The 23189-nt window shown below is 44.8% G+C and overlaps 1 protein-coding gene across 3 annotated transcripts in view; it reads left to right on the plus strand.

Annotated features, from left to right (window-relative positions):
* The window catches only part of UBE3C (ubiquitin protein ligase E3C), a 179208-nt gene that overhangs the window by 90250 nt on the left and 65769 nt on the right, over positions 1-23189 (plus strand). For all 3 annotated transcript variants that reach the window (XM_039524161.1, XM_039524160.1, XM_039524159.1), the window contains exons 15-16: positions 1227-1314; positions 19155-19252. In XM_039524161.1, the coding sequence (XP_039380095.1) occupies positions 1227-1314; positions 19155-19252 (186 nt within the window). The remainder of the gene's footprint in view (positions 1-1226; positions 1315-19154; positions 19253-23189) is intronic.

Genomic DNA, 23189 nt, shown 5'->3' on the forward strand with positions numbered 1-23189 from the left:
CTGTAAGGAATATACATTATGGCAAGAATTACTTCATTGAAAGAGGATTTCTCTGAATTGTAGCGGAAGCAGTCAAGCTTTGCTTTTGAAATAAAAATGTTCATGCTTGATCTCACCCTAGAAGAGAACATAAGAACAGCCATACTGGGTCAGACCAAAGGTCCATTTAGCCCAGTGTCTGGTCTTCTGACAGTGGACAATGCCACGTGCCCCAGAGGAAACGAATAGAACAGGCAATCGTCAAGTGATCCATCCCCTGTTGTCCATTCCCAGCTTCTGGTAAACAGAGACTAGGGACACCATCCCTGCCCATCCTGGCTAATAGCCATTGATGGACCTATTCTTCATGAACTTATCTTGTTCTTTTTTGAACCCTGTTATAGTCTTCCCTGTACAACAACATCTGACAAGGAGTTCCACAGGTTGACTGTTCGTTGTGTGAAAAAAGAGACTTTATTTCCTTTAAAGTTTGAGCAAAATCATGTCTGTTGTTTCTGAAGAGAGAGAGAGGGAGAGTGTGTGTGTGTTAGAGATGGAATACTAATATGCCCGTGAGAAAATTTGCACAAGCATAACTGGAACAGTTGAAGGCTTGGATCTAAGAAACAAGCCAAGTTTGAAGTAAACTGGTCCAGCAGTTTTAACTGTATAGCTCTTAGCAGCTGGTAGTGTTGCTCATGCACAATAATTAAAAAAAAAAAAAAACCTGTTTATTTTATGTGATGTACACACTTAAGACTTCCCAAAGTTTGAGATAATCTAAATTTCTGGAATGGTCCAGTTCTTCATGCTTGTTAAGATCTTGTGCCTGGATATCTCACAGAAATGCTGAAAAGAATGAGTTTTCATTTGACACTTAAAAAACCAAACTATATCTGAAGAATGTGTGTTTAGTGCTGTAACTTACTTTATGTAATATACAGTAATCGGTAGTGTGAATTATACTGTATATTGTATTTCACCAGTGGTTTACAACCATATTTTACGTTATAACCACAAGGAGGCAGAGTTAAGGCTTACCTTTCACCTAGTCACGTCCTGATTTTTGAGTTCTTGATTTCTCTATCTTAACATTGCATTTACTCTAGTTTTAGTTGAATATTATTTTAATAACTATTTAGATTTTCAAACACAACTGCTTGGACTCATCAATGTACTATTTAAGCATGTATTTAGTTGCATCTTTAATAGGAAATGCTTAACTACAAGGTTTATTAACTTATTAGGTTACACAGCTTTATGTGCCATCAGCCAGACATGTTTGGAGAGTCAGAAGAATGGGAAGAATAGGACCACTGCAGTCTACTTTGGATGGTAAGATACTGTGTCCATAACACTTTTGCCTTAGGAACTAGAGCAATCTCAATTTGTCTCTCATAGGTGGTGGTTATAAGGAAATATAGGTTTTTAAAATTCAGTTGAATAGTTCAAGCTAACCATAATGGTTCCTAATAGCAATGTAGTGTTTAAGTTGTAATTTGCTCTCAGTACCCTCGCTTATTTAAAATGTGACTGACTGTGATGTAGAGTTAGACTAGCTTTATATTTTTTTAAATACATATAGTTTTAACTTTTCTTCTGGGATGGAAGAAGAAGCTTCCCTTAAGCCTTCTGCTGCCATTCTTATATCAACGATGAGAGAGTGAAGAAATGATTAGGCTTGGTGTGTGTATACATAATATGTAAAATATAAAATCAGACTATTGTATAATACATAAAAGCATCTCATTGTACTCTTATGTTATATGATGGGAAATTCATGTTTTAAAAGGCTACCCATTAATATATAAATATAACAGATGAGTTTTATTTGCCATAATATGTAAATATGAGGGAGAAACTTCACTGCATAATCAGCTGATTTTCAAACCTTTGTATTTTCACTCCACTTCTTTTAGGATTTTATCCTGCTGCACTCAGGCAAAATGTTCACTAGGTCAATAATTTTGCTTAAGTGAAGATTTGAGAAAGTAATGGAAGATAGGGTCCTTAACTGGAGGGAATTTGGGAAGATCGGGCAGGAAAAGAGGACAGAGGAGATTCAGGGGAGGTGGAGCATGGCTGTTAGCTTCTGCCCTCTGCATCACAGTCTCTTCACTTCAGCCTATTAGCACAGAAGAGAGACTATACAGAGTAAAAACTGGAAAGCACTCTAATGATACTATGAGTGTCCAATAGTTCCTGCTGAGGCTGCTGCTTGTGTCTGCTCCTGCGAGCTTAAATATCTCAAACCCTTGGGATTTCTTTCTTCCCCAAGTTCATGTAGGAGAATGAGGGCATTACGTGTTATGCAGCCTGAGGGAATAAGAATCACATCTCTGCAGTTCTGGGTTTGGGAAATTCTGTCGGAGGGAGTTATGACCTCAACTTAACATTGTGGAATACAGACTGTCATTTCTGTTGAGTTGTCTGCTTCAAGAGTCATCCATGTTGTACAGGAGGTGCCAGATATGCCTTCAGGTGTTAACCTGGGTCCTGAGAAAGGAGAGGGGCATTTCAAACCTCTTGAGGGCCCCCACTGCCAGGGAAACTCATGTAAATCTAACAAAAGGACTGTTTGAAGTGCTTCAGAGTGAGTAAGCTTTCGAAACAGAAGCTCAAGTTGGCCAAGAATATCAAGTGCCAGGGCTTAGTATTAGCACTGCCTGAGTTGGCACAAACTCAGTTTTTCCCATGCCTTCGGCAAGCCCAGCAAGCTACTTCACATAGAGAAAACATCACCACTGAAGCCTAGGTTCTGCCAGTGTATGCAGCTCTAGGCATTTGGGTCACGAGTGCTTCATGTTGGTGATATTGAGCTCTGGCTCATTGGACAAGGCAGAGCTTCCATGTGAGAGACCAAGGGAGGAGGTTCCAAGACAGCCTCGCCTCATATACCTAACTTCATATACCTCCGTACTGAGACCTTGAGATATTCCCCTCCTGAATTCATGCACTTGAAGGAGAGGAAGACTCCAGCATCAGGATATATTTGGCAATCGGCCCAGATTGCTCCTGGCTCTCTGTGGGTATGTCTACACTGTAATATAAGCCCAGGGTTAGTGGGACTCAAGTCAGCTGATCCTGGGTTAGAGAACACAGGGTTTGAGCATCTACACTGATTGTTAACACTAGATTAGGAATTTTCTAACCCAGGCCTGAACCTGGGGCTCTGGCATCCGTACTGCAGCACACAGACCCTAGTCAAAGCAACCATATCCCAGACTCCTTCGTCCCCACCAAAATGTGGCCACTCTCCAGCCCTTTGTGGTGTGCTGTGGGAAAACGTGACTCTCCATACTGCACATTACAGGAAGTTTGAACAGCCCGCCAACACAGCCTGCTGAGCAGTCATTTTGATTAGTGCATTCCCAGCTACTGGAGCCAGCAACATGAAAGAGGCACCTTCTGAAGAACTTCTATTGCTTGCGTTTTCACTCCTGTGTCAGGAAATGGGCAGACCTTCTGTAAGAAACAGGTGGACATTTCGGCAGCATTTTCTGACCCTGCCACAGTTTATGATGGAGGTGGAGGAGTACCCAGGAATGGCAGACTTGAATAGGCTGATTCTGTTCACTAATGCTTGGTATAGCTGCTGATGCCCCCTATGTCGACAGGTGCTTCTGGACCAGAGCCCACAAGCACAGACTGGTGGGATCGCATGGTCATGCAGACCTCGGATGACCAGCAGTGGGTGAGAACTTTCACATGAATACAGCTATGTTTCTTGAGCTTTATGAGCAGCTAACCCCAACTCTCCAGCATAAAGACACATACATGAGGATACCCTTCCTGGGCCAGAAGCAGGTTGCTGTAGCCGTCTGGAAGCTGCTATAGGTCCATTGCCAACCGCTTTGGTGTTGGAAAGTCAACTGTGGGTAAAGTGGTGGTGGAGGTTTCTGAGGCAATCAGTTACATGGTTTGACCCAAAGTGAGGGGCATAAAATATTCCTGAAGTAATCGCTGCTTTTCAGAGAATGGAGTTTCCAAACTGTGCTGTGTTGCCTGATTCTTTAAGTGGTTACTGATTCTATTAATATTTTCCAGTTAATATTAATTTAAAGAGCTGGGGCTGATGAGGTCTAGTCCCAGAATCAGGCACAACAGAATTCAGGTTATCAAGTTCAATATCTGGTTGGGAACCTTGAAGTGCACAGAGATGACCCTCACACTGAGGGCAAAGCCTTAAGCAATTTTATTAGCACACTAAATAGACACATGCTCCAAAACACACAAAAATATAGCAGTAATATAATGTTAAAGGTAATCTCTTGTACCATTCCTCACATATACTCTCACCCTTTCTTGGGGATCTGGTGGTAAAAGACAAGTGGTATCTACTCTGTCATGCCAAATGAGTTTGATGGTTCAGTTTCCCCCCCTTACGAGCTTTGGCTTGTGAAACTACACTGATTTCAGAGGCCCTTGGCAAAAGGTGGTTTAATTACACTCTCAGCAGGTGCAGGATTGTTGTTGAAAATGCTTTTGGCAGGTTGAAATCCCATTGGAAATGTTTACAGACCCTTTTGGATTCCAGTGTCGTCAGTACTGTCCACATTACTATGCTCTTCACAATCTTTCTGAAGCCAGAAGTGCACCATTTCCCCCCGAATGGAATCTATGACAGTCAGGGGCCGCTGAATTGCTACCCTCAATGGAATTGGATGCACTCCGGCAACAGAAGGGATGTTTTGTGCTCCCATATTATGGACTTGCGTGGCCCAATGGAAGAGAAGGAATAGTATCTTTATGAACTTGCTTGTTTGTGGCAGTGGTATGGGGACTCATTGATTGTGGGGAGGAGTGTGAAATTTTAGTGCCATGCAATGCACTAATGAATGACATGACAACTTATGAAATGCGGGGAGGGGAATTATTCACAGTATGGAATGATGTAAGAAAGTGATTGAAATCTGAATTGCTATAGATGACTGTATTGAGGGATAGTATTGTCATGCTAATTCCTAATTGTTCATGATAATCTGTTTACCTTTATTATTTTGATTACATGATGTGAAGCAGTGATAGCAATAAACTTTCTTGATGAAATAAACTTTATTTGTAAACATGTATTAGAAAAGTACAACCTTCACCCATTTCCAGGAAGGCCAGCTGCCATTACTACACCAAAACATCAGTAACAACAGAATCTTACAGGAAAAAAACAATAAAAACAAAGTACATGAACAAGTGTGAACAGTGAAACCACATACAAGACGCATACCCCCTACTGTGGCATGTCCTCTGGCCACCCATTCTCCTTTCCCTTCTTTCCCCCTTTGCTGTGCATGTGGAACGGTGGGAGGCATTCACAATGGAAGGGGATCAATATGAAGGGCTGCATGGGCAAGGTTGCCCTGCCCAGCCACTCATGGGGCCACCCAGCCATTGAGGCTTCCAAGCTGCTTCTGGACCATAGCACAGGTAGCACACCGGGACTTAGATTGTGGTGTGGGTGATGCAGGCGGAGTTGCTGCTCTCACAGTCATTACTGATATGAGTCACTTGGACAGCTTTTTCTGCTGAGCTCTGTCCTATCTTAGCTGCCATTCCTTTTCCAGGATCTGTGAAGCAGGTGCTTGATCCCCTGCTAAAACTCTGTCCTCAAGCTGTGCAGCCAGCCTGAGCCTTTCCTCTTGCCTCTCGGCAGGCCTTTCCTCTAACCACAAATCTCTCTCTTTGGTATTGCACCTGCTTGTTGGCCCTCTCTAGCACTTCAACCATAAGTTCATCACAAAATGTTCCTTCTTCTTTGAAAAAAAACAGGAGTACTTGTGGCACCTTAAAGACTAACAAATTTATTTAAACATGAGCTTTCGTGAGCTACAGCTCACTTCTTCGGATGCATAGAATGGAACACACAGACAGGGGATATTTATACATACAGAGAACATGAAAAGGTGGAAGTATGCATACCAACAGGCAGAGTCTAATCAATTGAGATGAGCTATTGTTAGCAGGAGGAAAAAAACTGTTTGAAGTGATAATTAAGATGGCCCATAGAAGGTGTGAGGAGAACTTAACATAGGGAAATAGATTCAATTGGTGTAATGACCCAACCATTCCCAGTCTTTGTTTAAGCCACAGTTAATAGTATCTAGTTTGCATATTAATTCAAGTTCAGCAGTTTCTCTTTGGAGTCTGTTTTTGAAGATTTTTTGTTGCAAAATTGCCACCTTCAAGTCTGTCACTGAGTGGTTAGAGAGGTTGAAGTGTTCTCCCACTGGTTTTTGAATGTTATGATTCCTGTGTCCATTTATTCTTTTGCGTAGAGACTGTCCGGTTTGGCCAATGTACATGGCAGAGGGGCATTGCTGGCACATGATGGCATATATCACGTTGGTAGATGTGCAGGTGTATGAGCCCCTGATGGCGTGTCTGATGTGATTAGGTCCTATGATGGTGTCACTTGAATGGATATGTGGACAGAGCTGGCATCGGGCTTTGTTGCAAGGATAGGTTCCTGGGTTAGTGTTTATGTTGTATGGTGTGTGGTTGCTGGTGAGTATTTGCTTCAGGTTGGGAGGCTGTCTATAAGCGAGGACTGGCTTGTCTCCCAAGATCTGTGAGAGTGAGGGATCATCTCTAAGGATAGGTTGTAAATCTTTGATGATGCGCTGGAGAGGTTTTAGTTGGGGGCTGTAGGTGATGGCTAGTGGTGTTCTGTTATTTTCTTTTTTAGGCCTGTCCTGTAGTAGGTGGCTTCTGGGTACTCCTCTGGCTCTGTCAATCTGTTTTTTCACTTCAGCAGGTGGGTATTGTAGGTTTAAGAATGCTTGATAGAGATCTTGTAGGTGTTTATCTCTGTCTGAGGGATTGGAGCAAATACGGTTGTATCTTAGAGCTTGGCTGTAGACAATGGATCGTGTGGTGTGTCCGGGATGGAAGCTGGAGGCATGTAAGTAAGTATAGCGGTCAGTGGGTTTCCGATGCCAGCTCTGTCCACATATCCATTCAAGTGACACCATCATAGGACCTAATCACATCAGACACGCCATCAGGGGCTCATACACCTGCACATCTACCAACGTGATATATGCCATCATGTGCCAGCAATGCCCCTCTGCCATGTACATTGGCCAAACCGGACAGTCTCTACGCAAAAGAATAAATGGACACAAATCTGACATCAGGAATCATAACATTCAAAAACCAGTGGGAGAACACTTCAACCTCTCTAACCACTCAGTGACAGACTTGAAGGTGGCAATTTTGCAACAAAAAATCTTCAAAAACAGACTCCAAAGAGAAACTGCTGAACTTGAATTAATATGCAAACTAGATACTATTAACTGTGGCTTAAACAAAGACTGGGAATGGTTGGGTCATTACACCAATTGAATCTATTTCCCTATGTTAAGTTCTCCTCACACCTTCTATGGGCCATCTTAATTATCACTTCAAAAAGTTTTTTTCCTCCTGCTAACGATAGCTCATCTCAATTGATTAGACTCTGCCTGTTGGTTTGCATACTTCCACCTTTTCATGTTCTCTGTATGTATAAATATCCCCTGTCTGTGTGTTCCATTCTATGCATCCGAAGAAGTGAGCTGTAGCTCACGAAAGCTCATGCTTAAATAAATTTGTTAGTCTTTAAGGTGCCACAAGTATTCCTGTTTTTTTTTGCGGATACAGACTAACACGGCTGCTACTCTGAAACCTTCTTCTTTGAGTCATTGCACATGTCCATTCCAATGTAGGTATGTGCACACCCCAAGCACAGTTGTCGGAATTTTTTCCTTCAGTGGTGTCCGTTGGCTTGCCTCTGGTGCCTTCAGGTGCCGCACGCTCATAGCACTGGTGTAAAGGGGCCAGCCGACCCCACGTCCCCTCAGTTCCTTCTTACTGCTTGTGACTGTTGCTGGAACTTCCTCTTGCTCTTGCAAGTCCTCTGTGGACTGTATTGCTGTTTGTATATAATTTTCAGATTATTCATATTTTGTTGTTAGCTATTTAGCGGCGTTTCCTCTGCTCCCAGTACTGAGCCATGCCTCTTGCAACAAGGCTATGCCCCTGAGTGACCCGCAGTCCAGTTGCCTGAAGTATTTGGGTGAAGCTCACAGTCGGTGCCATTGACTCTGGCCTTGATGCAGGCACTGGTAATTCCAATCCTGGATGATCTGTCAGCACTGGAGGGTCAGTGTGATGCCAGCACTATTGCAATGCCATCCACGCCAAAGGCCTTCACTGTAGCCAGGGACGTTTTCTTACTGTTAGTGCCACCCTCACCAGCAGTGCAAGGGTTGATGTCCGCGGACAGAAGGGAGCATGTGGCCATCAGTTACTGTTCAGTACCAAAACCCATGGTGCTATTTAAAGGGAATCCGGCCATGATGGCCCTGTCCTGGTCCTACCCTCCTTGGCACCGATCGCCAGCACCAGTGGGATCCACTCCAGTGTGGTCGCAGGGCAGAGATTCCTCGTCATTGGAGTTGGAGGTGGAATCGAACTCCTCCTGTGCCAGAAATCAACCTCAGCATACCTCCTGTTGGCCCTACCCAGTGGTGGATCCAAGCCAGGCGATGCCTTTGGGTACTTGGCTCCCTGGCCACTGGCTGGTGCCTATGCAGTGGCCATTTTGGAACTTCGGGCAGTTTTCCCTCCATGCAGAGACCCCAGTCAAGGCATTCCTAACTTAATGACAGTCCCTGATCCAGACTCTGGTACAGAGGCTAGTGCCAAGTACCAGGAGCTGGTACCGCGGGACCCATCCAGTGCAGAAGGTGAGGAGGAGTGCCGATGTTGGCCTCCTCTTCCTTCTTCTCTCCTGATGAAGCTGTGTTGGGGATGGGCGCATCGCCTTCCCAGGATGTCTTAAGATGCACCAGGAGCTGTTGAAAAGAGTATCCAAAGATTTGGGCATACTGGTGGAGGTGGTAAAGGACTCCTGCCATACTTTGGTCAACATCCTGACCACAACAGGCCCGTCAGAGTTGCATTATCTCTCAGCGAGGCCATCATGGATCCAATAAAAAGGCCATCATGGACCCTGTGGCAAATCCCCAATTCTCTCTTCCCCACAGCCATGGGGACCGAAAAGAAGTACTTTGTAGTAGCTCGTGGGTATGAGTTCTTATATATGCATCCTCCCACACCCAAGATCCCTGGTGGCTGCTGTGGCCAGTGAATGGGAATGACAGAGGTTGCAAGGGGCGACTCTCAAAGCGAAGGACTCAAAAAAGCGGGACCTTTTTGGTAGAAAGGTCTACTTGACTGGGGGTCTGCAGCTCAGGATTGCTAACCAGCAGGTGTTCCTGAGCAGATACGATTTCAACACGTGGGACTCCATGTCAGAGTTCAAGGACTTGCCCCCGCAAGAGGCCAGACTGGAATTCTCACTTGTAGAAGTGGGGAAATCTGTAGCAAGAGCCTCATGAACAATTCCTAGACCAGGAGGTTCAGTGCCTCCTAAGGGGTGGGTGCCATGGAAGAGGCTCCACAAAACCTAAGGGGCCAGGGGTTCTTCTCCCATTATTTCCTAATCTCAAAAGTCAAGGGTGGTCTTAGACCTATTCTAGACCTGCACCAACTCAACAGCTGCCTCAAGAAGCTAAAGTTCTGCATGGTCTCATTGGCTTCTATCATTCCCTCCCTGGATCCAGTGAGATTGGTATGGCGCCCTCGTATACCACCCCTAATTAAGAGATGCTTACTTTCATATCACGATTTTCTGAGGACACTGGAGGTTCCTCAGATTTGCTGTGGACCACATGCACAACCAATTTGCAGTCCTCCCGTTCGTCCTGTCGGCAGCCCTGCAAGTATTTATGAAATGCATGGCGGTAGTGGTGGCCTTCCTGAGGAGGTATGGGGTGCAACTTTACCCATATCTGGATGACTTGCTGGTCAGAGGTTGGTCCAGAGCTAACATGGAGTCCAGCATTCTCCTTATTGAGTCTTTCCAAACCTTAGGCCTGCTAGTAAACGTTCAAAAGTCCATCTTCATCCCAGTGCAGAAGATAGTTTATCAGAGAAGTGCTCAACTCTGCCCAGGCCAGGGCCTTCCTCCCAGAAGGTCATTTCCAGATAATCATAGCCCTCCAGGGGTACCCAGTTGCCACAGTCAGATCTTGCCTAAGGCTGCTGGGCCACATGGCGTCATGTATTTGTGTGGTCCAATATGCAAGACCACACCTCAGGCCTCTCCAGACATGGCTGGCGCCACCATCTGAACTCAGTTCTCATGATTCCTCCCCTGGTTCTTGCCTCCATAGACTGGTGGCTAGATCCGCTGGCAGTTTGTGCAGGTGTCCTGTTTTCTTGGCCCCAACTGTCGATTTTCCTGGTCTCTGACGTATCAGTGCTAGGCTGGGGAGTTCACCTGGGGCCCTTGAGGACCCAGGCCTTTAGTCTCATGAAGAGCTCTCTCTGTACATCAACATCAGGGAGCTCAGGGCAGTCCGTCTGTCATGTTGGACGTTCCTACCTCATCTTGTAGGCAAGAATGTCTTGGTTCTCACAGACAACACGGTGGCCATGTTCTATATCAACAAACAGGGAGGGGCTCATTGTCCTCCTCCCTTCCACACATACCCACCTGCCCGTCTAGAGGCAGTTTGGCTGTAGGAATTTTCCATAGCTCATTCGATTCACCTCAAGGTCTCCTTCCTGCCAAGAGCGCAGAATGGGTGGGCGGAATGCCTCAGCAGGTCTTTCTCCGATCACCACGAGTGGTCCCTTGGACCGGATCTAGTAAAGAACATTTTCCAGAAATGGGGAACTCCCCAGATAGACCTGTTCGTGACCCAGTTCAACAGGAAGTGTCATCAGCTCTGCTCCCTCCAGGGCCACAGCCTGGGGTTGCTTATGGATCTCTTCCTACTTCCATGGAAGGGTCACCTATACTATGCATTCTTTCCTATTCCGCTCATACACAAGATCCTGCTACAAATCAAATAAGATTGAGTGCAGGTCATCCTGATAGCCTTGGCATGGCCCTCCCCTAGAATTGGTTCGCCACCCTGCTCGGCCTCTCTGTGATGACCCCCCAGACCCTTCTGCACCCAGACCTAATCTCTCTGGACCACAGTCATCTGCTCCACCCAAACCTTGGCTTCCTCCACCTCATGGCCTGGAAGCTCCATGGCTGAATCTGGGAGAGCAGGCCTGTTCGAAGCAGGCTTGACAGATTCTGTTAGGTAATAGGAAACCCTCTAACAGGGCCGCTTACCTCGCTAAGTGGAAGTGGTTTGCCCGCTGGGATGACCAGATGGAGGTCTTGCCGACAAGGTCATCGCTGCAGCTCATTCTGGACTACCTACTACACCTGAAACAGGGGAGTTTGGTTATCTTGTTGTTCAAGGTTCACCTGGCAGTGATACTGGCTTTTTCTCCCTCAGGTTGATAACTGGTTCATGTTCTCACACGAGATGTCTATGTTTCTTTAAGGGACCCAAGTATGAGAGCCTGTCCCTCCTTGGGATCTCAGTCTGGTCTTATCAAAGCTTATGGGCTCACCATTAAAGCTGCTAGGGTCATGTTCCTCGCTATACCTCTCCTGGAAAGTGGCCTTCTTAGTGGCCATCATTTCTGCTAGGAGGATTTCAAAGATCCGTGCCCTCACTTCGAAACTGCCATACACGGTTTTCTTTAAAGATAAGGTGCAGTTGCATTCTCACCCCACATTTCTCCCAAAAGTGGCCGCCTTGCCAGTTTTCTACTCTTAGCTGCATGCAAACAGGAAAGAGCAGAAGCTTCACTCATTGGCTGTTAGATGTGCACTAGCATTCTACATAGAAAGGAACAAACCATTCTGGAAGTCCACCCAGCTATTTGTAGCGGTAGCAGACAGGATAAAAGATCTTACCATGTCTGCTCAGAGAATTTTCTCGTGGATCATATCATGTATCCACACATGTTATGAATTAGCATAGGTGGGAGTGGAACACCCACTGACTGCTCACTCCACAAGGGCACAGGCATCCTCAGCAGCATTTCTGGCAGAGGTTCCTATTCAGGACATTTGCAAAGCTAGGATGCATACATTCTCTTTTCATTATGCCATCACCCAGCAGGCCAGGGATGATGTCAGATTTGGTTGAGCTGTGTTGCGGTCAACATCTCTGTGAACTCTGAGCCCACCACCTATTCAACTACTTGGGAGTCACTTACATTGGAATGGACATGTGCAATCACTCGAAGAAAAAACTGTTGCTAACCTTTAACTGTTGTTCTTTGAGATGTTGCACATGTCCATTCCAAAAACTGCCCTCCTACCCTGCCTATTGGAGTTGGCCGGAAAAAAGGAACTGAGGGAACATGGGGTTGGCCGCCCCCTTTATACTGGCACTACGAGCGCATGGCACCAGAGAGCCCCAGAGCCGAAACAATGGATACCATTGAGGGAAAAATTTCTGGCAACTGTGCTTGGGGCACACACTCACCTACTTTGGAATGGACATGTGCAACACATCTTGAAGAACAACAGTTACAGAAGGTTAGTAACCACTGTTTTTTTAACAGTCCACAAATGTGGAGGTACTGCAGCCAGTAGAGATGAAGGGGCCTGGAACAGGCCAAGAAACAGAGGGTTGTTATCTCAAATAGCTCACGTGCAGGAGCACAGGAAAAATCCTTGTGGAATTTCAAGGACATAAACTGAACTTCAGTATATTGTGAGAAGGATGCTTCAGACCACAGAAGCCCCCCTGGATGCAGCTTGGTTAATGGCAGCAAAAGAATTTCAGGCACGATGATAAGTTAAAAATGCAAAGCTGCTTTTTTGATTTTAGAAAACTGAAAAACTACTTGGATTGGGGAGGGAATGCTGCCATCAGTGGCTGTGCTACAAAAGCTTTTTCTGTCATTTCAGGCCTTTTGTGTTTTGGAGGACATAAGTTATTGTGGTGCCCAACTGGCAAAGGGAGATGTTACTCCAAACTGCTAGTGCGAAACTTGCAGTTTATATAACAGAAGTATTCAAAAGTATAGTGACTGAACAGCACATCTGTGAGTGGAATGGGCTGGTCAGCTACCGAGGTGGCCTTGGAAAATGCACCATTCCCCAAAACGTGACTACCTATCTGGAGTTCCTGCTACAGGCGAAGTTTGCAGCCATCAGTACCCAGGATTGGCTCAGATTTCATGAGGGAATCAACAGGATGCTGTGTTAGCTTCCACGTGTCCTAGCCTGCTATGACTGCACGCAAACAGGCAGAACTCCACAGCCTTCCTCCATCCTGCCACCCCAGCACATTTCTGGACAAAATTTCAAACCACAGTTGTATTTGGGACAAATGTTTTCGTCCCTATAGACTGCACAGACTACCTCTAATTGAAATGGACTAGATTTGGGAATGGAACACATTTCCACGTCCCCCACCCTTATACAGTTGATTGTTTCCAGGCAGCTTGTTAGACTGCTGAATGTTTACAGTGACATACGCATTATTATTGTTAAGAAACAGGAATAACCTTCGCAAAAATCTGTGACTTTCCAGTAAAAGTTTACTTTAAAGGTGTTTACTGTTTGCATTTCCTGGTCGCCATTTTGAACGTCATGTGTAAGGGAAGGGGGGATGCCAAGGTACTGGTATAAAATCTGCCATTAGCAGATACATGCTGCTAGCTGGGGTTTCTCATAGCTTATTGGTTATAGAGTGGAAATCTCTCCCATTACTGTAGTAATAAATATTAAAATGGAGTCAGAAACTTATCGGGCTCAGGGGTGACTTCTGTCCATTCTGAGGCCTGGTCTACACTACGCGTTTAAACCGGTTTTAGGAGCGTAAAACCGATTTAACGCCACACCCGTCCACACTAAGAGGCCCTTTATATCGGTATAAAGGGCTCTTTAAACCGGTTTCTGTACTCCTCCCTAACGAGAGGAGTAGCACTAATATCGGTATTAACATATCGGATTGGGGTTAGTGTGGCCGCAGATCGATGGTATTGGCCTCCGGGCGGTATCCCAGAGTGCACCACTGACCGCTCTGGACAGCAATCTGAACTCGGATGCAGTGGCCAGGTAGACAGGAAAAGCCCTGCGAACTTTTGAATATTTCCTGTTTGCCCAGCGTGGAGCTCCGATCAGCATGGGTGGTGATGCAGTTAAAAATCAAAATAAAGAAAGAGCTCCAGCATGGACGATGCGGACGTGATCGCTGTAAGGGCAGGCAAATCTGTTCTATCAGCGCTCCGTTACAGAAGACGAAATTCAAAATCATTTTTTAAATATCTCCAGACAGATGCCATAGCAGGGACTCAGCGCACTGCTGCGTGGCAAGCGTAACGGAAAGCCAAAGAATCAAATGGACCCTCATGGACTGGAGGACTCAAGCTATCCCACAGTTCCTGCAGTCTCTGAAAAGCATTTGCATTCTTGGCTGAGCTCCAAATGCTTCTAGGGTCAAAAACAGTGTCCGCGGTGGGTCAGGGCATAGCTAGGCAATTTACGCACCCCTCCCCCCCCACCCCCAGAGGTGAAAGGGAAAACAATCCTGTCTTGACTGTTTTACATGTCACCCTATCTTTACTGAATGCTGCAGATAGACGCGATGGTGCAGCACTCAACACCAACATCCTTGCTCCCCCCCCCCGCCATGGGTGGCTGATGGTACAATAAGACTGATACCCATCGTCATCATCAGCCTATTGGCACATGGGGCAGTGCAAAAGGACTGGTAACCATGCGTACTAGCATCCGTCAGGTCGATCAAGGGCGCCTGGCCCTAATTTTTCCTGGTAGATGGTACAATATGGCTGATAACCATCATCATCATAGCAACAGGGGGCTGAGCTTCATCAGCCCCCACCCTTCATGTGTAAAGAAAAGATTCAATTGCCCCTGGACTAGCAGCAGGATGCTGGGCTCCTCTCCTCCACACTCCTTAATGTCCTATGTGGACTATCATAGCAACTGGAGGCTGCCTTCCACTCATTTCTCACTAACAAGTATTCCTGCATTCTTTATTACTTCATCACACAAGTTGGGGACAATGCTATGGTAGCCCAGGAAGGCTGGGGAAGAATGGAATGAACAGGTGGGGTTGTTGCAGGAGCACCCCCTGTGAATAGCATACAGCTCATAATCTATGCAGGATCTGACACAGAGCAGCTGTGCTCTCTGGTTCTCTGATACAGTGGTTCTCTAGTACACTTGCCCATATTCTAGGCAGGACTGATTCTATTTTTAGATATCAAAAGGAGGGATTGACTCAGGAGTCATTCCCAATTTTGCTTTGCGCCCCTGGCTAAGAGCAGCCAGGGGCACTTATGACAGCAGCAAATGGAACAGTGCAAAAGGACTGGTAGCCATGCCCATCTTATTACCAATTTATGGTATGGTAGATGGTACAATATGGCTGATAACCATCTCTGCTATCATGCAAAAGCAAAAGCATGCAGCTGTATAGCACTGCTGAATCGCCTCTGCGAGCGGCATCTAGTACACATACGGTGACAGTCACAAAAGGCGAAACAGGCTCCATGATTGCCATGCTATGGCATCTTCCAGGGCAATCCAGTGAAAAAAAGGCATGAAATGCTTGTCTGCCGTTGCTTTCCCAGCGGAAGGAGTGACTGACGACATTTACCCAGAACCACCCGCGACAATGATTTTTGCCGCATCAGGCACTGGGATCTCAACCCGGAAATTCAAAGGGGGGGGGAGGCTGCGGGAACTATGGGATAGCTACGGAATAGCTACCCACAGTGCAATGCTCCAGAAATCGACGCTAGCCTCGGACCGTGGACGCACACCACCGATTTAATGTGTTTAGTGTGGCCGCGCGCACTCGATTTTATACAATCTGTTTTGTTAAACCGGTTTATGTAAATTCGGAATAATCCCGTAGTGTAGACGTACCCTGAGTCTGTTGCAGGCTCAGCAGCAGGTTGTTCCTCAAGGGGTGCATCAAACTGCTCTTCCAAGCATGGACCCAGAATGTGCTGCTGCTCCTCATGTTCCAAAGCCTGCTCTGGGACCAGTTTCAGCAACAGAGTGACTTCATAGTCCCCAATTGGTGCCTGCTGCTTGCTCCCATCAGTCTCCATGTTGGATTTAGGGGCCAACAGGGTACCATCCCGGTCATCATGCACCACTGTTGGCTCTGTGCTTGGTGCAGTGTCCAGTACCAGGTCAAACTCCTCACTAAATAGGAATGATTTTAGCAAGTTGCCTGAGGTGCAGTTCTGGTCCCTGGTTTTCTGGTACTTGTTCTAGAGCTGCTTAATCTGCTCCCTGCCCTAGGCAGCTGCCAGTTTTTTTGTTATGTGTTAGTATGTGTGGTCATTCCTGGTACCCTTTCTAAAGTCCACAGCTTTGCTGGCTTTGCACCAGAGATTTACCAAAATCAGGCTGTGTTCCCATGACCACTTTGCAAAAGGCTTGTTCTGCGTTTGTAATGGAGACTGACCATAAGGCTCTCTGATGGTGTGTTTGCAGCTTGGTAATCAGAAGACAATGGAAGTGTTAAGTGCTGACTCACTGAGCTGCAGCAGTACACCAAGGAGGGTGGTTCTGTTTTCAGTGGAGTAGATTCAAGATGCTTGGGATAGAGAGGACAAAAGAAGTTGGGCCATGGGATTATGGGATGCTTTTTGGAAGACTCCCAGGACCGGAGTTTTGAGGGGCTCTGTCTACGCTGGGACCCTGGGTCAGTGTAATGTGTGTGTAGATGGAAGGAGTAAGTCTGACATTAAAGCCCACAGTATTGCATTAGGAACATTGCTCTCATTCTCTGCCAGAAGGTAGTGTACTTTCTGCACAGTTGGAGCACTTTTTGTGCCAAAGCAAGCACTGTGTCCTGGGAGTCAACTCTCAGTACAGGAAGCTCAGGTCTGTAAACTGGCACATCCTGTTCCAGAAGCTCCACCTTGGTCTGAGTCGGTGTTTTTCCAAAGCACTTGTGACCAGAAGCATCAATATTGCTTTCAGCAAAACAGAGTTTCAAGACACAATCATTATCCTTTTGCATCTTAACTCCACTAAATAACTATCAAAAAATGCAAAACTTAGGCTAAGCTCTGGTAGAAATGACCAAGACAATATTGTACCATGAGTCGTTGTTGTTAGCTTTATACAATGTTTGCTTTGCCATTGGTAACTTTTCTTGTGACCCTCCATCCATCACCACATCCGTCCACATTGCCTAGAGAATTTATAGCTGCTTGTTTGGGACAGTCTGAATATCAGGGTGATGTGAACTACCCGTCTTCTTTGCAAGTGACCTGTCCAGGTCCAGGATAAGGCATGTGTGTGAGGAAACTCATGCTGCAGTTGCCTGTGCTGTCCTCCTCCTTTAGCTAAATAAAGTGCTTCAGCCTCCAGGGATGTCAGTCTGGCACCCTTCATGACCACAAAATTCACTGATGAAGAAAGGTGTGATCTACGTGATTGTGTGAAAACAAGCATTTAACAATATACGTAGGATCTGTTTAATCCACTTGACTCCATATGGGATAAAGTCAATTAATGTGAAAGTACTGCTGAATCACATATGGTAGTGTTTATTTGTGCTTTTTCATTTACTTAAATGGCAGACTCTTGAGTTATAAATGCACTGTGTATTGATGACTCCATCCAATATTTCTTTTTAAAGATGGAAACCTTGATGGAGAAATGCAGATAAAATTGACTAATTGACCAGAATAATTGAACTGTCGAAGTTGGATAGTGGTTTACCTTTGCTGTACATGCACTTTCTGTTTAAAATGCTTTTAACCCTTAGCTTAAGAGGCAGCATACATTGACTTTAATTAAAAATGTTTACTAAGAAACTAAGTAACCTCAAGGAAGCACTTTATCAAAAATTCCAGGGGCTTGCAACGCAGAGATTTGCCAAAAGTGAATATTCATCAAATATACTAATATGTGGGGTCATGTCACACTAAATCAGTACCTAAAATAACTCTACTTAGAAATGATTTGGGAAATTTAAAGTACAGCACCCTTTGATAATGATCATTGATGTGGTGCTTCGCTGCAGAAGGGCAGCCAAGCATCACCACCCCATAAACAGATGCCAAAGGAAAGATTGCAAATGCCAGTGTAATCTCCTTGGCCCCATTAGTTACATGTACTATTTACTTCAGCTTTATTTTTATTTTTTTTCCTACTTTGTCTGCAGACAGCCTGGCCTTGCCTGTGGGGCAACTTTTTTCTGGCTCTGATAAGCAAGAAAGTGAAAATGTCTGGGGCTTTATTATCTGGTATTCGGTCTGTAGCTAGATGAATCTCCATCTACACAATCAAGGAGGTTAATATAGCCCATAGCATCTTGTGTTGGTTTCATGTCTCATGCTGCACTTGAATTTGTTTGCTGTAGTATGAGGCATGTGCCCAGCTGACTTAACCTGATTTAATAGCAAGAAAATTAAGATGATATACTTTAAGTATTCAAAACCCAAATGGGAACTATTTCTTAAATACCTCCTTATGGGATACACCTAGAAAGTTCCAAAAGAGTTGCATCGTGGTTTGAGACTATCTTGGAGTGGGAGCCTTTTCCTTTAACTCCTTATGCTCTTTGGCTATTTTCTCCTTGCTGTTCACTCAAGCAGCTAATGTAGCTTTCTGATGTTTCCTTCACCTTTCCATGGGGACTGAAATTTAATTTGATCACAGGACAGATGTCTTTTTTTGCACTTTCCAAGCCTATTGAAATAAATGAGTTGACTTGATTGGGTTTTGGCTGTCATGCACTAGACTGTCATGCCAAAATTGGTGTGCAGGACAAAAACAGATTCCATGGTTGAAAGCTAAGTACATGAAATTACTGTGGGAAATGGAGCCCTTTGGTCAGTGTGATAGGGCCTTTGAGTGCTCCTTTAATGCAAATAATAATTACAACCTTCCCTTAATTAGCTGATAAGATTCTAATATTTAAAATTTTATTTTTCTGTTGTATTAAACAACATCTAGAAAAGCAGAAAACATGATTTTTCTAAATAAGATTAAAAAGCACAATAGCATATCATTTCTATATACTTGTATGCAGTAAGTTTTAATTGCTCAATTTTCACTTTACTGGTAGAAATTGCAGTATTTTAGGAAGGTAAGGCTCATGAGAAGCCAACTTACAGCTGGCTACTTCACTTCCACTAAATCAGTTGTCGTCTTCATGTGTGTAGTTTTTTGACTGAATGCAAATTATGAATTTATTTTGACAAGGTAAACACTATTAGAAAAGCAGTTTTTTACCAAAATTGATAAACTCTTTGTTCATATTTTTAAGTGGGTTTGGAGCCAGCACCTCTTTCTGTGTCTGAGGAGCGACAACTTGCAATTCTGACGGAGCTACCTTTTGTAGTTCCTTTTGAGGAAAGAGTAAAGGTATTTAATTTTTTTTATTTTTTGTGTATTTTGAGGATCTTATAGTAAATGTAATACAGTGAGTTCAACTATGTGGGGAGTCAGACCTCAGATCATCCCTCTATCCAGTGAAGAATCAGGCCATGTTGCCCTTGTTTGTCCCCAGTATTTGCATGGCCACTACAATGCAGAAGATGCTGGGCAAGATTTACTGTTATGTCTTTCAATTTATTTTCCCTTTTTACAATGTTTTAGAATCGTTTTTCCTTACTTAGAAGGACAAACTATGCTAACATCACTTGAGAAATGATAATGCCGTATAATAAGCAAGCATAGGTCCAGATTCTGCAATTGGATCTATGTGGGTGGACCTCTGCACCAACACTAAACCCCATTGCAGTTAGTGGAGCTCCAAGTAGATGCACAGTGCATCTACTTGGATCTTATTGAAGGGTCCAAGATTCTCATATACAGTGTACTCATTAACCCAGTACAATATGAATGAGTCATTTTGGGGAAATAATGCCCAGAAGTTAAGTTTCTGCATTCAATGGTAGTTGGACTTAAAGCAGTGGTCCCCAACCTTTTTATCTGGCAGGCACCAGGCAAAGGACCGTGGCGGTGGTTGAGCATCCGCTGAAATGCTGCCGAATTTCTGCGGCATTTCGGCGGCGACACCTCTCGATGATGTCGCTTGTTGGCAAGCAGCGTCATCGAGAGGTGTTGCCACCGAAATGCCGCCGAAATTCAGCGGCAACGCCTCTCGATGACATGGTTATCAGCAGCAAGCGGCGTCATTGAGAGGCATCGCCACCGAAATGCCGTAGAAATTCGGCGGCATTTCGGCGGATGCTTGACCGCTGGCCAAGAACGCAGGTGCATTTAGATGCCCCCACGGGCGCCATGGCACCCGCGGGCACCACGTTGGGGACCCCTGACTTAAAGGAACACTTAATTACTGTATAGGAAAAATGTGACTTTCAATTCCATATGTTGTTTATAATTTGGTTATGAATGCATTCTGGATCTTAAGTGTATACTTTTGAGGACCGTGTTTTTTTCAAATCCCACAATGCTACCATTGTGACATTACCCCTAGAAACAATTTCTGAGCTGCTTCTGTTGGCTCTACAGCATCAGTTAATTAACAGACTATTCCCAGAATTGTGTTGGAATCATTGTGTACCAGCACCATCAAGGAAATGAAAAATAGTTTCATGGGGGAAATAAATCAATGTTTACTGAAAGGACAGTGACAAATTTGGTAGAAAAAGAATGTGTATTTTTAGGCTTGTATCAGAAATTGGAAACAGTAGAGAAAAAAAATTATTTAAAACCTATTCATATAGCATGGCACTGTGATAATGCAAGTTCTGATAGGTATTTTTTCCAAACCATTCAACATCCTGTTGTGATTATATCACTTGAGATTATTGTTCAGTGGCTTTCAGTATTGCATCATAACATAATACATTCTGTACAGCTAGGACTTGAGTAATCCAGTCCCAGTTTGTTTGATGTTCTTCAGGGGCCTCTGTGCATTTCCACTTACAGGATTAACTCCTTTAGTGTTGAGCTGTGGAACTGGGTAACAAAGCCATGCCTCCTAAGGGTGCCAGAATGCTCTCACATTATGATGATCAGCTCTGTCCATATAAGGGAATATTACCCCTACCGCCATGACCACCCAAGTTTCTTCTCTGCCACTGCTGAAAGCTAAATGGAACTACTACTTGTGTCTGTGAGCTAATTAGCCTAATATATCATCTATAATTAGTTAGTTAGTTACACATGGTATAGTTAGGGTAGTTGAGGCTACTTGCCTTCATTTATCCTGCAGTTATGTTGGGTCCAAAAGTTGTGCATCCTGCTCAGCAACCTTTCGAGAGACAGATGCACATGTTTGGTGCCTAGTGTTCCTGGGAAAGGCTCACTGAGCATGCCAGTGTCCCGTTTGCCATGCCTTTACTCCTTGGTTGAGGAAGGACAGACAGTTAAGACTGCAGGCTCACTAGGCAACTGTGAGCCATTAGCCAGACCATTCTTGTGCTCCCTCAGGAGTTTCAAGGTGTGCCTGTTTGCTGAGGCCTACTGTAAAGAGACCTCTGTGCAGCCCTCTTTGTTGGGGCTGAGGTTGACCTCCCTGAGGCAAACACTTACTGGAACTGACCCCTGGCCCAGCACTATCCAGGACTGCAGGCTCTTGTCAAAACAGATTGCTCAATCACCTCAGTCTGCGATGACACTGAAGACTCCCTCACTGTCCTTGGAGTTGGCAAAGTTTGACATCACGAGAGAGAGTCACGCTTACAGATACCTTAAAGCCCCTGTTTTGGGGAAAAGAAAGGAAAAGAGGAAGTATTCTGATCTGCAGACGGGGCCCAAGGAGAAGAACAAGGGAGGAAGCATTGTTTTCATTCTCCTCTGATTCATATAATTTTTGGAGATGCTTTACCAGTCTCAACACTGCTTCTAATACACACTCCTCCTCAGCTTGATGCCACAATGCTGAGTGACTTGGACACCTCTCTGGCATGCATGTCTCTAGCACCATTGACTCCTCTCTCATGGCTGAGGTTTGTTTATCAAAGCTTTTGGCTACACCTTTGCATTTTGACTCTGTACTTCAATATTCATTGCCAGTATTGATCCAGAACATCCTTCAGGAGCATGGAATTCCCTTGGAATTGAATATGCTAACTCCTCCAATTTGCTCCAGAAAGCCCAGCTGACTTCCCTCCACAAAAACTCCATATGTCTGAAAGATCTTATGAAGGGATCTCTTCAGTTATTAATGTGGCCCCACATTCAGGAGCCAGTGAAAGTTTTGCTCAAGGCTGCCAAAACTAGCATGGCACTAACTTCAGCACTAATGAGAATGTAGACACCAATGTCCCTTCGGGCACTGAAGCAGCTCAGTCAAGGCTTGAGAGTTTTCCTGATAGCTGACTCACCTCAGGCACCGCTACATTCAAGAACACCCATATTTCATTTGGCACAGATACGACCGGCACTATTGCCTCCTCAAGAAGATTGACAATGGGGAGGAGATGCCCAGAGGAAATGGAGCAATTTCCTATAGCGGAATATACATTACTTGAAGATGAAATGGGGACTTTGTCCATCTCCCCTCCTGATGACCAGAAATTATTTCAGGAGTTGATGGGGAGAATGGCTAATATCCTTCAGTTACACTGTGGAATTTCAGACAGTCTGATCCCCTTTTCAACATCATGCAAGCACTGAAAAAAGACATTTTGCTTTTCCTATTCTCAATCCAGCAAAGGACGTTTGGCCTTATCCTCTGTTTTTACCATCAACACTAAATAGCGTCTCATTGCACATCCAGTACATGGCTGTCCAACATCTTGAAGATGAAAGAAGATGCGACAAAGTTGGTCTGTCAATGCTTAGCAGTGGTATGGGAAAAGAGCTCAATGCACAAATGGCAAAGCTTCCCATGTGGTTACAGGTCCACTCACCATGTGGAAGTTGAAGCATACTCTGCTTTCTGGCTCACCTGAGGGCCTCAGCCTGGGCTCTCTGATGGTTCTTTGAAGTGACCACACCAGTCTTAACATGGCTTCGCCAAACTGAAAAATTATTGGCAGGATTATCCCAATTGTCAGTGGGAATGCTGAATTTCTTGAGGACTTGCTTGACCTTATCGCTGTATCAGAGGTTTGACCTTCCTCTGCATTGCAGGCAGTTCTTAGGTTGACCATAAACCACAGCTTTCAGCAGACGATCTTGAGGCATGCACTCCACATGTCCTAACCAGCAAAGCCTGTGAACATTCAGCATAGACTGTATTCCAGTTCTCTTAAGGGTCTTGTTATCGGTGATCCATCAGTAACAAGTAACTAAGGATTTTTCTGAGAAGTGGAAACTGTTCAGTCAGCACTCCTGCTTGGAGTAGGTAACCCAGCTTTCATAAAAGACATAAAAGAGGGTACTA

The sequence above is a fragment of the Mauremys reevesii genome, linkage group 2, assembly GCF_016161935.1.
Source record: "Mauremys reevesii isolate NIE-2019 linkage group 2, ASM1616193v1, whole genome shotgun sequence".
In the NCBI taxonomy this organism is placed as follows: domain Eukaryota; kingdom Metazoa; phylum Chordata; order Testudines; family Geoemydidae; genus Mauremys; species Mauremys reevesii.